The sequence below is a fragment of the Symphalangus syndactylus genome, chromosome 12 (assembly GCF_028878055.3).
Source record: "Symphalangus syndactylus isolate Jambi chromosome 12, NHGRI_mSymSyn1-v2.1_pri, whole genome shotgun sequence".
In the NCBI taxonomy this organism is placed as follows: domain Eukaryota; kingdom Metazoa; phylum Chordata; class Mammalia; order Primates; family Hylobatidae; genus Symphalangus; species Symphalangus syndactylus.
This window is the reverse complement of record NC_072441.2, coordinates 73,188,275-73,205,642: the sequence shown is the minus strand read 5'-3', so window position 1 is coordinate 73,205,642 and position 17,368 is coordinate 73,188,275. Positions and strand designations below refer to the sequence as shown.

The 17,368-nt window shown below is 42.9% G+C and overlaps 1 protein-coding gene across 4 annotated transcripts in view; it reads left to right on the top strand.

Annotated features, from left to right (window-relative positions):
* The window catches only part of LOC134734193 (neuroblastoma breakpoint family member 1-like), a 49,391-nt gene extending 41,717 nt beyond the window's left edge, over window positions 1–7,674 (top strand). The window contains exons 17-23 of one of the 4 annotated variants that reach the window (XM_063625902.1): window positions 195–358; window positions 1,392–1,443; window positions 2,058–2,230; window positions 2,811–2,858; window positions 4,094–4,270; window positions 4,984–5,035; window positions 5,650–6,057. In XM_063625902.1, the coding sequence (XP_063481972.1) occupies window positions 195–358; window positions 1,392–1,443; window positions 2,058–2,230; window positions 2,811–2,858; window positions 4,094–4,270; window positions 4,984–5,035; window positions 5,650–5,917 (934 nt within the window). In that variant the 3' untranslated portion in view covers window positions 5,918–6,057. Of the gene's footprint in view, window positions 1–194; window positions 359–1,391; window positions 1,444–2,057; window positions 2,231–2,810; window positions 2,859–4,093; window positions 4,271–4,983; window positions 5,297–5,649 lie in introns of those variants that run through there. The other 3 variants (XM_063625903.1, XM_063625905.1, XM_063625904.1) reach the window with 3 other exon arrangements.
* The last annotated feature ends 9,694 nt before the right edge of the window (window positions 7,675–17,368 follow it).

Sequence of the window (17,368 nt, the reverse complement as noted above, 5' to 3'; positions counted from 1 at the left end):
ATTTTTGCTCTGTCCCCAGAGCAGTCACCCTCCACGCTGCATTTAGAAGGATAGTTTTATTTCTCTTGAAGGAAAAATACCTTTAGTTTCTATGACCACTCCATTCTGTCTCCCATCAGATCATCTGGGAGGTTTTGTTGTCTAATCTCTGTTGGTTAAATCTTCTGTCATCCCTGTCCTGCCTGGCTCATCAGGAATCTGCAGGAGTCTGAAGAGGAGGAAGCCCCCCAGGAGTCCTGGGATGAACGTTATTCGACTCCGTCAATTCCTCCCGACATGTTGGCCTCGTACCAGTCTTACAGGAGCACCTTTCACTCATTAGAGGAACAGCAAGTCGGCTTGGCTCTTGACATAGGCAGTGAGTACTCCATTGTGAAGGTGATAAAGTTCATGTCCCAGGTAGATCCCATAGTCTTTGGGCCTTGTGCCCCTTGTTGGGCTGAGAGTTGCCATCACTGTGGGCTGAACCTATATATCAATGTAGATTTCAATCACTCTGGAGTCAAGTCTGAAGCACAGGCACGGGGTGGGTCAGTGAGCTTTGCTCTCTTCCTAATCTCAGGCCATGGCCGTGCCACCCCAGACTGACTGTCAGGACATTGAACTCAAGGCAGGTGTGGCAAACTCACACCAAACTATGCAGCACATACCCAGGAGTTGTCTGTCAGATCAGCTCATCTGAATTAAATGTCTCTTGCCAGCTACAAAGTTCCTTATGAGTTTTGTTCCCAAAGCATGTGTGTGTGGTTCTTTACCTGCCCAAGGCCAGTGTCACCCTTGTCTACCTCTCAATGAAAGATGTAACCCAGGTTTTACTGAATTTATCCCCATTTTCTGTCTTCTAAGTTTGCTCATTTTAGCTCATCTGTCTGTCATGTTGCTGGTATGTTTTCTAGATAAATGGCTGACTTTCACCCACAAAAGCCATAATAGCTGATGCTTCTGTGTAGAACCAAGTTTCATTTTGACTCAAGAGCTGGTACATTGCACCCCTTCATCAAATCTCAGTGTCTACAATCTCATAAACTATCAAATCCTGGGTATTTGATGAGAGCAGCCTGAATATTGCAGTATCTCTCCTATGAGGTGTTAGAACTATTTGCCTAAAATCTATTACGGAAAACATTGCTCATTTGTGTACACAAACCTAGGACAGAGCACATTGGGAAGATAACGTTCAAAAACAGGGGAATTTTGCTCAAGGCTTATGAAAGGAACCAAGTCAGTTCTCTCAAGACTTGACCTCAGGCCTCCTGGTATATTTCTCTCAAATTCTCCTGTTCTCACACTGACAAGACTGATGTCCCTGTGTTAGGATTGGACAGAGGAAGGTTTCTGTGTGCAAGGAAGAACTGCTTAATGTAAGAGGCCCCATCTGAATTTATTTGCAGGACATCGGTGGGATCAAGTGAAAAAGGAGGACCAAGAGGCAACAGGTCCCAGGTGAGTCTGAGAAATTGTGGACAGTTAATTTGATGTTGACACCTGGAGACGCCAAGTCCAGGGAAAATAGTACATGCTGAAAATAATGACTTAATCTTGTCAGACAAGTCTGAATTATGCCTACTAACATTGCTTTTGGTTCTCATTACAGTAAATGTTTAGGTTTCCATTTCTTCCTACCCTTATCATTTACTAACCTAGTGAAGGTTGGCCATACCTCAAAAGCTGTATTCTCACAGTGACTGCAGGGAAACTTGAGCACATTTTATGCAAAATTATTGCGCTCACTCTTTTCATGATCACTGTTCACTGTGTGTCCTGAGGGCACAAATACAGTGTCCTTTGACTCTCTCATCAGTGTGTCTCCTGGCCAATTCACTGAGCTCACTCTGTGTGTGTGTGTGTGTGTGTGTGCGTGTGTGTGTGTGTCTTTCTCTTTCATCCTTTTCTACCTGGCCCTGGTCTCTCCCAACATAAAGGCAATAATTTGTTACCTCATTAATGGATCTGTCCTTTTTCTTTTCAAACACTTCCTTATGTTACCCATGAAATCTAGCTGGGGCTGTGTGGTTTCTGATTCCCCCTGGCTTATTTACTTTTTCCCACTTTTCCAGGCTCAGCAGGGAGCTGCTGGATGAGAAAGAGCCTGAAGTCTTGCAGGACTCACTGGAGAGATGTTATTCGACTCCTTCAGGTTATCTTGAACTGACTGACTCATGCCAGCCATTCAGAAGTGCCTTTTACTTATTGGAGCAACAGCGTGTTGGCTTGGCTCTTGATGTGGATGGTGAGTACCTTTCTATGAAGGTGATAAGGATCCACTGAGTCTTCTGGATAGGGCCATATTCCTACTGCAAGTGGCCCTTACTGAGCTGAGAGATGTCATTGCCACAGGGAGGACCTATAGGCACATGTAGGTTGAATGAAACTCTAGTTCCACTTGGAAGCCCAGACAAGGGATGGGTCAGTGAGCAAGGCTTTCTTCATAGTCTCAGGCCATGCCTGTGGCACGCTAATCCTACTCTCAAGATGTTGGATCCAGGCAGATGTGACAAATTCACACAACTCTGATTTTGTCTCAATTTTGTAGATTTTGTAGATTTCATCCTTCACTCTAATTTCAGCGTCTAAAATCTTCACTACCATGAACAATCTGAGTATTTGATGAGACAGGGCTGAATATTGCAGGACAAAAACCAAGGAATCTCTATCATGATCAGCCTTCGGGCCTCCTGAAGAATATCTCTCACAGTATCCTATTCTCATGCTGAGGAGCTTGAGGTCCCTGTGTGAGGATTAGACACTGGGTTGTTATGTGTGTAGGAGAACCAGCTTAAATTGTCTGTCCATGTCTGAACTTATTGCAGAAATTGAAAAGTACCAAGAAGTGGAAGAAGACCAAGACCCATCATGCCCCAGGAAACTTTGAGCAATTATGGAATCTTTTTTTTTTTTTTTTTTGTGGTTTCTTTTTTTTTGTGTGTGTGTGTTCTTTTTTTTTTTTTTAATTTATTATACTTTAGGTTTTAGGGTACATGTGCACAATGTGCAGGTTTGTTACATATGTATCCATGTGCCATGTTGATTTCCTGCACCCATTAACTCGTCATTTAGCATTAGGTATATCTCCTAATGCTATCCCTCCCCCTGCCCCCCACCCCACAACAGGCCCCAGTGTGTGATGTTCCCCTTCCTGTGTCCATGAGTTCTCATTGTTCAATTCCCACCTATGAGTGAGAACATGCGGTGTTTGGTTTTTTGTCCTTGCGATAGTTTACTGAGAATGATGTTTTCCAGTTTCATCCATGTCCCTACAAAGGACATGAACTCATCATTTTTTATGGCTGCATAGTATTCCATGGTGTATATGTGCCACATTTTCTTAATCCAGTCTATCGTTGTTGGACATTTGGGTTGGTTCCAACTCTTTGCTATTGTGAATAGTGCCGCAATAAACATACGTGTGCATGTGTCTTTATAGCAGCATGATTTATAGTCCTTTGGGTATATACCCAGTAATGGGATGGCTGGGTCAAATGGTATTTCTAGTTCTAGAACCCTGAGGAATCGCCACACTGACAATTCTGTGTTGACACGTGGAGATGCCAGGTCCAGGGAATACAAGATTATGTTCAATTTCATGTTTTCAACGAAGGTTGAATTACTCCTGCTGATATTGCTGTTGGTTTTCATTGCAGTAGATGTTTAGGTTTCCATTTCTTCCTCCCCTTATCATTTACTAACCTACTGTAGATTGACCATACCTCAAAGGCTGTATGGCAACTGCATGGAATCTTGAGCAAGTTTATGGAAAATTATTGAGCCCACTCTTTTCATGATCACTGTTCGCTGTGTGTCCCGAGGGCACTAACTCAGAGTGTCCTTTTACCCCTTCATCAGTGTGTCACCTGGCCAATTCGCTGAGCTCACTTTCTCCTCTCTCTCTCTCTCCCCTCCTCTCCCTGTCTTTCTCTTTCATTCTTTTCTACCTGGTCCTGGTCTATCCCAACATAAAGGCAATAATTTGTTACCTCATTAATGGATCTGTCTTTTTTCTTTTTCAACACTTCCTTATGTTACCCGTGAAATCTAGCTGGGGCTGTGTGGTTTCTGATTCCCCCTGGCTTATTCTTTACTTTTTCCTACTTTTCCAGGCTCAGCAGGGAGCTGCTGGATGAGAAAGAGCCTGAAGTCTTGCAGGACTCACTGGAGAGATGTTATTCGACTCCTTCAGGTTATCTTGAACTGCCTGACTTATGCCAGCCCTGCAGAAGTGCCGTTTACTCATTGGAGGAATGGCACCTTGGCTTGGCTCTTGATGTGGACAGTGAGTACCTTACTATGAAGGTGATAAGGCTCCACCTGGTCTTCCAGATAGAGGTGATATTCCTGTTCCAAGCGGCCCTTACTGACCCGAGAGATGTCATTGCTGCAGGCAGGACCTATGGGCGCATGTAGGTTGTAATGAAACTGTAGTCTCAGTTGGAAGCCCAGACATGAAATGGGTCAGTGATCATGGCTCTATTCCTAGTCTCCAGCCATGTCTGTGGCAACCTGAGCCCACTCTCAGCACATTGGACCCAGGCAGATGTAAAAAATTCACAGAACTATGATTTGGACTCAAGGGTTTGTAGATTTCCTCCTTCATTCTCATTTCAGTGTCTGAAATTCTTGCATCCATGAACGAGCTGGGCATTTGATGAGACAGGGCTGAATACTGCAGTTTTCCTCCTAGAAATCATCTGGGGCATTTTCTTTGAATTGATGGGAACAATAAGGCATAACTGTTTGCCCAAACTTGGGATAAATGATTTTGGGATAATGATCTACCAGAATAGGGATATTTCACCCTCGGTTCTGAGATGCAAACCAAAGAATCTCTGTCATGACCGGCTTTCAGGCCTCCTGAAGTATATCTCTCACATTGTCCTGTTCTCATGCTGAGGAGCCTGAGATCCCTGTGTGGGGATTAGACAGTGGACTGTTATGGGTGTAGGTGAATTGGCTTATTTTGTCTGTCCCTGTCTGAATTTATTGCAGGAATTACAAAGGACCAAGAAGAGGAAGAAGACCAAGGCCCCCCATGCCCCAGGTAACTTTGAGCAATTGTGAACAGCTACTTCTGTGTTGACACCTGGAGACTCCTGGTTCAGGGAAAACAGAGTGGGCTCACATTATCGATTACATCTTTTCAACCAAGCCTGAGTTACTCCTACTAACATTCCTGTTGGTTTTCATTGCAGCAGATATTTAGGTTTCCATTTCTTCCTCCCCTTATCATTTACTAACGTACCATAGGTGGATCATACCTCAAAAGCTGCACTCTCTTGGCAACTGCATCGAATTTTGAGCATATTTTATGGAAAACTATTGAGCTCACTCTTTGCATGATCACTGTTGTGTGTCATGAGGCACTAATTCAGAGTGTCCTTTTACTCCCTTATCAGTGTGTCACCCGGCCAATTCACTAGCTCACTGTCTCTCTGTCTGTCTCTGTCTCTGTCTCTCTCTCTGTCTTTCTCTTTCATTGTTTTCTGCCTGGCCCTGTTCTATCCCAACATAAAGGCAATAGTTTTTTTACCTTATTAATGGATCTATCTTTTTTTCTTTTTTAACCACTTCCTTATGTTACTCCTGAAATCTAGTTGGGGCTCTGTGGTGTCTGGTTTTCCCTGGCTGCTTCTTCAGTTTTGTCTCCTCTTCCAGGCTCAACAGCATGCTGATGGAAGTGGAAGAGCCTGAAGTCTTGCAGGACTCACTGGATAGATGTTGTTCAACTCCTTCAACGTGCTTTGAACTACCTGACTCATTCCAGCACTACAGAAGTGTGTTTTACTCATTTAAGGAACAGCACATCAGCTTGGCCCTTGACGTGGACAATAGGTTTTTTACTTTGATGGTGATAAGGGCCCACCTGGTCTTATCAGGTCTTATCAGGTGGAATATGAATATGGGAGTCATATTCCCACACTAAGCAGCCCTTACTAAGCTGAGAGATGTCATTCCTGCAGGCAGGACCTATAGGCACGTGTAGGTTTGAATGAAACTGTAGTTCCATTTGGAAGCCCAGACATAGGATGGGAAAGTGGGCATGGCTCTATTCCTATTCTCAGACCATGCCAGTGGCAACCTGTGTTCTGTCTGAAGACACTGGACCCAAGTTAGGTGTGACACATTCACATAACTACGCAGCACATGCCAGGAGTGATCTGTCAGGCATTCTAATTTGAACCACGTATCTCTGGGTAGCTACAGAGTTCCTCAGGGATTTCATTTGGCAGGCATGTCTCTGAGCTTCTATACCTGCTCAAGGTCAGTGTCATCTTTGTGTTGAGCTCATCCAAAGGTGTTACCCTGGTTTCAATGAACCTAACCTCATTCTTTATATCTTCAGTGTTGGCTTGTTTTAGCTGATCCATCTGTAACACAGGAGGTATCCGTGGCTGAGGATTGTATTTCAGAACCACTGACTGCTCTTGACAAGTGTTAACCCACTAGGCTCCTTTGGTTAGAGAAGTCACAGTCCTTCAGCCTCCAATTGGTATCAATACTTAGGAAGACCACAGCTAGATGGACAAACAGCATTGAGAGGCCTTAGCCTGCTCCTCTCAATTCCATCCTGTAGAGAACAGGAGTCAGGAGCCGCTGGCAGGAGACAGCATGTCACCCGGGACTCTGCCGGTACAGAATATGAACAATGCCATGTTCTTGCAGGAAATGCTTAGCCTGAGTTTCATAGGAGGTAATCACCAGACAACTGCAGAATGTAGAACACTGAGCAGGACAACTGACCTGTCTCCTTCACATAGTCCATGTCACCACGAATCACACAACAAAAAGGAGAAGAGATATTTTGGGTTCAAAAAAAGTAAAAAGATAACGTAACTACATTTCTTTAGTTATTTTGAACCCCAAATATTTCCTCATCTTTTTGTTGTTGTCATTGATGGTGGTGACATGGACTTGTTTGTAGAGGACAGGTCAGCTGTCTGGCTCAATGATCTACATTCTGAAGTTGTCTGAAAATGTCTTCATGATTAAATTCAGCCTAAATGTTTTGCCGGGAACACTGCAGAGTCAGTGCTGTGAGTTTCCAACCTCAGCCCATCTGCAGGCAGAGAAGGTCTAGTTTGTCCATCACCATTATGATATGAGGACTGGTTACTTGGTTAAGGAGGGGTCTAGGAAATATGTCCCTTTTAGAGACACCTTACTTATAATGAAGTATTTGAGAAAGTGGTTTTCAAAAGTATAAATATCCTGTATTCTAATGATCATCCTCTAAATATTTTATCATTTATTAATCATCCCTGCCTGTGTCTATTATTATATTCATATCTCTACACTGGAAATTTTCTGTCTCAATTTTTACTGTGCCTTTGTTTTTGCTAGTGTCTGTTGCAAAAAAAGAAAAAAAAATTCTCTGCCTGAGTTTTTTGTCCAAAGTTAATTTTAATCTATACAATTAAAAACTCTTGCCTATCACTCTGGACTGTTGGATTGCTTTTTACATTCAGTGTTATAATCTTTGATTATGCTGATTGGTTTTGGTGGGTACTGATGCGAATTAATAAAAACATTTCATTTCCCTGTTTATTTCTAATCTCTTCCACATTGTAGGCTATGTTTACCATATGTAGCAGAATGTATTTACTACATTTCTTGGTTCTAGTCATTTGTATTCTTCGTGAGTGTGAGTGTGTGTGTGTTTGTGTGTGTGTGCCTTTGGCATTTAGGAAGGGTTGTAGAGCTCACATTTAATATTGCACTAAAAATGTTTTTGATAGTTTTCCTCCCTTTGAACTAGACACACTTCTAATATTTGGTTTATACGTTTTAAATTATAACTTTCAGTGTCAAATATTTCCATACAACAGTCAATTACATGATGTGTTTTCTTTTTCCTACCTTCTTTACCTGCCACTTCTCATAATAGTATTTGAACCTAAACATATACCAGTGACATTCTGTGATTATCTTCTTGCCCCCATCTTGGTTTTTGGTTTAGATCCACAATGAAATATATTAATGCTCATGAGCTATTCAAAAGTGAATGTCACAGTCATCACTTGCTGAGTGGTACTCATTCTTAACAGACTTCTCATGAGGGAATCAGATCTTGCTGAGTTTAGCATGTTTAATAATATTTTCTCATGGTCTTGATATATGGATGGCATTACTGGATATAAGGTGCTTGCCCAAAATGATTTTTCTTGAGTTTTTAGGAGATATTGTCTTCCTTGGGGGACATACATGGTGTATGTTCTCATTGTGGGATTCTATTTTGTTCTACCAGGACCTCTAATTTCTGCCAGTTACTTCATTCATTTGTTCTCTTCCCCACGAGTCTCCAGAGGATGCTTCCATGGTCCACGCCTCCCCATCTCCCAGCAATTCTGCATTTCCAAGATTGGCACCTCTGGTCCTCTGCATGGTGAAGCCCCTTCCCTTCAATTCCCCAGTAGCCAGTGCTCTAATCCACCAGGTCTCAAGCATGATCTGTGTTTCTCCACACTCGCTTTCTGAGGAGAGTTTTACCCGGGTTCTATCATGAACAGGCCCTCCCTGCTGTCCTGGCCTCTATTTGCATAGTGTTTCCTGCTCCCTCTGCTGTCGTGTGGCTCCCAGACCCGGCTAAAGAAAATCACCCGAGGGCCACAGTGTTCCCTAGCCCTGGTGTGTAGGGGCAGGATTATGGGTGGGATTTTTGAGTCTCTAAGTTAACCCCTAGGGCTTTGAAGTGTATGTTGAGAAGTTCAGCTGTTATCATCCTAGGTGGACTTGCTCTCTCCTATCCTCCTACTTCAAATGCAGAACTTCAATCGTGTACAAAAGAAGACTGAATCATGTAATAGAACACATCCTTATTCATTGGCTGGTTTCACCAATCATCTCATGGCTGAACTTTTAAAAATACAATCTTAGCCACATACCTATGGAATGTGTATGTGTGTGTATATATATACGTGAATTTGCTTCTGAGATTATGGAGGCTGAAATTCCCAAGATGGAAGGAAAGCTGTATACCCAGGAAAGAATTTGTTTCCCATTAGGCCTCTTAATTCTCTCCTGGCCTTTGATTGATTGCATGAGGCCCACCCCTATTAAGGAGGGCAATTTGCTTCACTTAGTCTGCCCATCCCAATGTTAGTCGTATCCGAAACACTCTCTGGAACACAACTAGAATCATGTTTGGCCAAATGTCCTGGCACCCTGGTGCTCGGTCACAGTGACAAGTACAAGTAACTATCACACATGCCCTTTGTCATATTGGTGATTTCCACGGTTTTTCTCCCGATCTGCAGCTTATATTTGCTCTCTTAATACTGTCTTGAGCAAAAACTTTCAACTTTTATAAAGTTGAATTTATCAATGTTTTCTTTAATGGTTTGTGTTTATTGATAACAAAGAACACTTTGCCTAACTCTGTGTCATGAAGATTTTGTCTTATATTTTCTGCTATACTTTTTCTAGTTTTATGGTTTGTAGTTAGTGGCATAATCCATTTTGAGTTAGTTTTTGAGTTAGTACTGAGGTTCAGGTGAATTTTTTTCCTTTGGGGAAATGCATGTCCAGTTGTTTCTACACAATTTGTTGAAAAGGGAATCATATTTGGACCTTTGTCAATCCATTGGGTGGTTGAGACTGGTGAGAGGGCTGTCCTGGTGTTCGGACAGAGAGACAGGGCATGAAGTAGGGTGGTCCTTATGGGAAAAATTAAGGAAGACACATTTTTCCATGAGGAATAGGAAGTCCCCAAGCACAATTGGGGTACCCTCTACCAGCATGTTGTAACACACTCATCTCTGCTCTCTCTACCTGTCCTGCTGCAAAAGCTTGGGTGTGCATAGACACTGAGGTCGAGTGGTGTCTTTGGGCACTTTTGAGCATTGACACCAAAGTTCCAGCATCAAATCTTAGAATATCAAGCAGCTGGGTGGATTACCTGAGGTCAGGAGTTCACGACCAGCCTGACTAGCATGGTGAAACCTCACCTCTACTAAATACAAAAAAATTAGCCAGGCATGGTGGTGCATGCCTGTAATCTGAGCTACTTGGGAGGCTGAGACAGGAGAATTGCTTGTGTACCTGGGAGGCAGAGGTTGCAGTGAGCTGAGATCACACCACTGCACTCCAGCCTGGGCAATGAGAGCAAAACTCCATCCCCCCCCCCAAGAAAAATAAAAATAAAAGAATATCAAGCAGCCAAAGAAGCAGGAAAACATGACACATAATGAAGAATCTAATAATCTAGTTGAAACTGACACACATGTTGGAAATAGAAGAAAAGGACATTAGAGCATTTAGTATAATTGTATTTTAATTAAATGCGGAGGTTGATTTTTTAAATATCAAATTCTGTACATAAAAACTATGATTTACAGTCTGAAATGGAAGAAGACAGTGGATTAAACATTGCAGAAGAGAAGATTATTGAAGTAGAAGGAATAGAAGTTGAAACTAACATAAATGAAACACACAGTAACAAATGACTTGAAAACATAAAAAGACCATCAGCATCAAAACTTTAAACCCCCTAGTATAGGGCTAAATGAAATCCCTGAAGGGCGTGTAGTGGAGAAGAGAGACAAAGATATTTAAAACATACTGGATGAAAGATTTAGAAGCTCTATGGAAACCATAAAGTTCAAATATTACAGAAACATGATTATTCTAAGAACAAGAAACATGAAGAAAACTTCACCAAGAAACACCTTAATCAAATCCATCAAAACCAGTGATAAGGAGGAAATCCTAAAAGGAATAAAAGGGGAAAGAACATGTTACATACAGAGCACTAAATATAAGGGTGGCATAAGATTTCTCATACAAACAAGAAGTTTGCAATAAAGTACTTAAAAAGAGAAAAACTGTCACCTACAATTCTACACCTGGCCAAATTATCTTTCAAAAATAAACATGAGAAAAAATATTTTTGAACAGAAAACAAAATGATCTCAATTTGCAGATGGTGTGATCCTATGTATATAAAAATCCCAAATAATACAAATGCAAACACACATACATGCACACAGAGACCAGACACACACAAACACACACACTACTAGAGTTAATAAGCGAATTCAGCAAACTTCCAGCAAACAATCACTTGTGTTAGCAATGAACAATCTGAGAAGAAAATTGACACAATGATTTCATTTATAATAGCATCTGTAAGAATAATATGCCTGGGAATAAATTTGTTCAAGAAGGTGCAGTACTTGTACACAGAGAACTACAGAACATTGTTTGAGGAGATTAAGGGAGACCTAAATCAATGGAAAGACATCTTGTGTCCATGGGTTGGAAGTTGTAACATGGTTAAGATAAAAAATACCACTCAAAGCAATCCACAGATTCAATACAATCCTATCAAAAAGTGGCCTTTTTTACAGGAATGCCTAAGAAGAACTTCATATTCCTAAAAAATAGGTGTCCCCCCAAAACAAAAGCAATCTTGAAATGTAAGAAGGAACATTCTCTATTCCAAAAGTCTTTAACTGCTCTCAGCAATACTTGGTAGTCTTCAATATACAGGCTTTCACATCTTTTTTTCTACCTTTGTTTCTAGACACGATCTCACTTTTTCACTCAGGCTGGAGTACAGTGGCACGATCACAACTCACTGCAGCATGGAATTCTCAGGACTATGACATCCTAGGGCCTCATCAACTGAGTATCTGGGACTACAGGCTCACACCACCACACCCGGATAATTTTTCTGATTTTCAGTAGACATGAGTTCTCACTATGTTGCCTAGGCTAGTTTCAAGCTTCTGAGCTCAAGCGACTCTCCTGCCACAGCCTTCCAAAGTGCTGGCATTTGAAGCCAACCCTGGCTTGCTTTCACATCTTTTCTATGTAGTTTATATTTCTTGATGCTATTGTGAGCCTGGCTGGCTTTCACATGTTTGCTATGTAGTTTATATTTCTTGATGTTATTGTAAATGTTTATTAAAGGAATCTTTAAAAAATTTTGTATTAAAATTATATATTTAAGGAATTACGTATATTATATATATTTAAGAAATACAACCTGAGGACTACATATACATAATGAACTAATGCCTACTAGGTGAGGGGCTGCCTTGTGAGCAAACCCAAGGTCCCTGGCTCACGAAGCCTTTGTCTAGAAGGATGGAGGGATCAGCAAGTTGGGCACACAGCAGGTTCTGTCTTTGGTGCGGGCACCTGCCCACTCAGGTCTCTGGCAATACTAACCAGGCTTTAAGATGGGTGAGGTGAGCTAGGAATGGGAATGTGGATGACCTCAGATCCAGAGACTGCAGTTGTCACCTGGGGACCTGGCGTAGGTGTGGAGGAGTCTCCCACTGATTTGGCCCTGGGTCAATGCCCAAACATGCACAAGGACAGGACTCTCGGCCTCAATGTTTTAGCAGCCCCCAGTCTTCTAAAGAGGGTTTGTGATAAGGAAGAATGTTCAACAAAACAGAAGAGTTATGGGTACTCTAGCTTGGTAACAGAGAATACTTCCTTGTGCTACTAAAGGGCAATATTTGACAATTACGGATGACACAATTGAGCAACAGCTTTCACTGTTTAACAAGCAGTGTCTCTGGAACACTAGGTTAGTGCTGTTGGATGTTGACTGAAAAGTCAGTGGTTTGAGCCCATCCAGTCGCATTAATGTTTCTAGCTGACGTGACCTTCTATCTGGAGTCTCTTCCTTGGACAAAATATCTTAAAGCTTCTCTTCTTCTTGTCTCTTGTCTATTTTCCAAGGTGCCTCTTTGTTGCTTGGGGCAAAAACAGTCCATTTTTAATCCACACCCAACAAACATCTACCCTTACTTATCCTGGTTTTTATGGTTTTGAGTTTGTTTGTTTGTTTGTTTTCTCAACTTCTCATACTTGGAATACTGGAAATTCCTGAAGTGGAGAATGATAGAAACTGAATCACACCTATGGTGAAGCCACAGGCTCTGGATGAAAAACCTAACCGGCTGGGGTTTGAAGTTAAACACATTAATCTTCTGTGCCTCCATTTCTATCGTCCAATGGGCTAAATCAGAACACTTAGGTTGTCCAGTGTTTAAATGAACAGTGCAGGAAAAGTGTGGAGCCAATGCCTGTCATGTAGTAATTGGTCAACACGCATGAGCTCCTAACAGCGTCATGGCCACCAGCATTTCCATCAGGCTTTGATCTTTGAAGTGTCCTTCTTGATATGAAAGGATCATTCCTCAAACATTCTCTAACCGATGGCCATGAAATTGCTGCAATGTGTATTATTATTGCAAATACAACTGCAGGGACCAGACTGACACAGGTATCTGTCGTGCATTGCTTGTCTATTTCTCCGTAGACATCTGGAGATGGAATTGTCAGACCAAAGTATTTATACATTTCTGATTTTGCTAATTTCTGTCTAAATTACTGTGAAAAGAAGATATAACAAGTCTTACTTGTGACATTTTATGGGAATTCTTTTTTCTCCATCTTCTGGCCAAAACTGGGAAGTACTTGCCTACCATTTCCTCCAAACGTACTTTTGCCAACATTTCTGTAGTCATACAGTGGGATCACATTGTATGCATGACATCAAACTCAAATCCTTAAATGAAAAGAGGGATTAACATGACTGTATAAAAATTTATCTTCAAAATACAATGAATGCAAATATATATGTGTATATAAATATATATATACACACATACACACATACATATATGGGAAAGGAATTTTTTTATTTGGATACTTTATCAAAGTTATATACACTTGAAAATTTGTTTAATAAAACAGCAGTCCCCTTGTGTACTCCCAGAGTTTCATCACATAGAAGCAATTATTTAGTTATATATCTCCTTACGTCTAAATAGATACTACTACTTTTTGATTTTCAAGTTTAGGCACTACCTCTCCTTCACATACTTGCTCATCACCACCCCCAAACATGCCTCTCACCACCTTACCCTCTAACATGTTTGTGTCCTCATTTGCTGGGTCAATTACTATATTGTTATAACTTGTATATTTTATTCAGAGTTCAGTCACATTGGATATACATAGCAGGAATGAAAGGCCAGTATCTTCAAGGACTCTCTCTCAAGTGGATAAGCTTCAGAGATTTTTGTAATCTTTGGTCACCCTCCCCGTCTTTTTCCTATTCTAGGTAAGTACTGGATCAGATGGGCCCAGCTCAGGTCAGGCACTCTCTCCTTGAGCAGGGGAGAGTGGAACACCTTCATGTGTATTACCAGGAAGACACTGTCCAAAGAGGGACAGGTACTTCTAAGACAGAAAAGTCAATCTGGGGTACAAGTAGGCAAAACAAGGACACGAAAAAAACCGAGTCTGTTCTGTGAGGGGAGCATGCAGTAGAGAGTGGATTCAGAGTGGGAGGGGAGAGTTTCGAGAGATATGGGCCATGGATATCCCTCTGTAGGCTGGAGCCACACAAGACTCTTGGGGTATCTCAGGGGCAGGGACCTGAGGAGAATCTGCCCTCCCTAACCTGGAAGACTGGTGAGGGGACTGTCCTGCTCACCAGACAGAAACGGGGTCTGGGCCAGGGCAGTTCTGGTGGGCAAGAAAGGACAGGACATCTTCTCCTTAAGGAAAGGTCCTGAGTCAGGTCTTGGTAGGGAGGGAGGTTACCTTGGGCATTGGCAGCTGAAGATGGTTGGCCAGATGAGGGCTCTGAAATCTATGTCCTATAAACTTGTAGTTCTAGTAAAAGAATGACTGCAGTAAAGGGTCTTTAGGAAGAGGAGGTGGAAGACCTGATTTGGGTTGGGGGCTCCAAGAAGAATGTCTGCCTTGCTGTGCAGAAGCTTGCTGCATAACCTCCCTGGTCCCCTTGCTCAGTCTCCTGGCCAGACCTCTGTGAGCCCTGGAAGTGCACAGTCAGCTCAGCCAAGGCATCTCCAGCCGGGACTCATCCCTGGGCATTTCTGTGGCCTTGGGTGCCCTGGCCTTCTCCAGGCCCTGTCTCACAGGCAATCATCCTGCAAGGGAAGGGGGGAAGGAGGCTACTTGACAGTTAATGCTGAGCAGCTCCACAAGGTCCTGACTTAGCTTCTAGTCACCTGCAAACCTATATACCCCCATCTCATCCCCCAAACAATGAAAAGAAACTTTGCCAGGACTCATGCCAGACAAATAGGGTGGGACCGTTCTGTAGAGATGAGTTCTCAGGACATCAATAAGAGATGGAAACCATCTGCTGGAAGGTGCCACAGTGGGAAACTTGGGGACAGGGAGCAGTCACTGAACTGTCAGGGTGAATCCTGGCTCCTGGCCCTCACACACCCTTTCTCCCCCTCCCTCTCTCCTCCCTCCTGTCTGCTCTTTCCCCTCCCTCCCCTGCATCCCTCAGGTACCTTCTGTGGGCCCTCACCCCTCCTTTTCAGAGGCTCCAAAGTGAGCCCTCAAAACACACGGTAACCTTGGACATTTCCAAAACTGGAGAGATTTGGCCACACCATTTTTATGAGCTAGGAAGGTCCTCCAGATCTCTTGCCTAAATTTTTCTGTTGATGAGAAGAGAACAAAAGAGTTTTCATCTGATCTGGTCCTAAGGCAACTTCTCCTTGGAGCAGAGTCTGGGCAGGAAGAAGGGGATTGCCCAGGGCCCTGGACTTGCCCCTCCAAGCTGCTCTGCTCCTCTCCCCTTCACTGCCAGAGAGCTGGTCAGGGATCAGGAACCTCTGTTCTTCACAGATGCTGGGATCCCAGGCTCAAATCTAAATATTGTCTGATGTAGGAGGCTAAGGGAGGCAATTCCCTGGAGAGAGGTGTCAGGATTTGGGACAAGAGCAGCATCTAGTTGCCGTCCACAGAGACCCCAAGGACAGGAATCCACTGGTAGCCGGTTGGAGGGGATCCCATGAAAACAAAATGAAATGTGTGCATTAGTACTGGACCCAAGATCAGGAGATGAAAAACTGCACTGTCCTAAGGGATGAAGGAATTAGGAAATCCTGGAAGTAAAGTTTTTCATATAGGTCATTTCTTCCAAAGAGACACAGGGCAGTGGCCCAATGACGTGAGTAAAAGAAAACTTGGGATCTAGGATTGAGGGGAGGCAGCCTTTTTAGTGGAGGAGACCTGTAACCTGGAGGCCCAGGGTCACCCTGAGAGGGGAGGGGTCTTGCTGATCGCTGGGTCCGGGACTCCAATTGCACACAGCCAGTGGCATGGAGGGTCTGTGACCACGACTGGGGCAATTTCCCCCATTCTGCTTAGGGAGCAATAGAGAGGAACATCATTGGAATTACACAGAAAGGTCCCACTGAGACTTGAACTCTGATCACTGTATTCAGAGTCCAAAGTGCTCACCATCACACCGTGGAACCTCACACTAGCTCATAACTGGAGGTAACTGAGTTCATACTTTGCAGCCATAGTTCCCACGCACCTGTGTTAAAGCATTTCTTCTGATCCCTCAAGCAACACTGAGGAAGGTGGACCTGCGTGGGAGGAGTCATCCTCTTTCTTTCTCTCTGCCCTCTCCTTTGATCAACTTTTATCATTTCATTTGCACCTCAGAAAATGAGGCAGAATCCAGTTTGGACTTAGGGCCAGGGAAGAGCCCTTGAGGCCTCCCTCATGGAAAACATGCTCTCTTAGTTTACCAGAGTTTCCTGTACCAAGAGGAAATTTCTGCAAACAGTAGTGTTATATTCTTTTTGCCTTCCCTCTTTTCCCTTTGCCCAGGGAGGCCAGATGTTTGTGAGAATGGGACTTGGGACTTCCTCGGTGCCTTTCCCCCTTCCTCCATGTAATAAATAATGGCTGACACCAAGCAAGTGGGATTGGGAGGCAGGGAATCTTTCATTTTCTTCTTCACATACTTCTGTGAATTTGTTTGGTTGGTTTTGGCAAGATTTTCTCACCAGAAATAGAGATTTGTTGGATTTAAAATAAAAAGTAATCAGCCATGTTTTACATTTCTATAAAACACTCAAACCAGGCCATACTCCCCTGCTGTGCCTCAAAGTCAACCATATACTCTCAAGGTCAGGAGGCAGGGCCCTGACACTTAAGCACAGTGTGTTTTCTCAGAATTGGCCAAGTTTGACGCCACTCCAATTTCTCAACATACCACAATCTATTAATTGCGGTTTTTAAAAGTGTACATGTATTTTCACCAAAACCCCAGGGGTTCAGTGTCGGTCTTGCTGTTCACTGTTGGTCCAGCACACAGAAAGCCAATCATTGAGACATTGAGTATTGCTGAGGAAGGCTTTAATTGGGTGCTGCAGCTGAGGAGACAGGAGATGAATCTCAAATCTATCTCCCTGATCAACTAAAGTTAGGCGTTTATATAGCAGGGAAGAAACATAACTGTGTGTGGGAAAAGAGGAACTAGGGAGGGGTGAGGAAGCACTCATGATGAGTGAGGGGTCTGGCATCTCATTGTCTGGATGCTGTGATCAGCTGAGTTTCAGGTCTATGATGT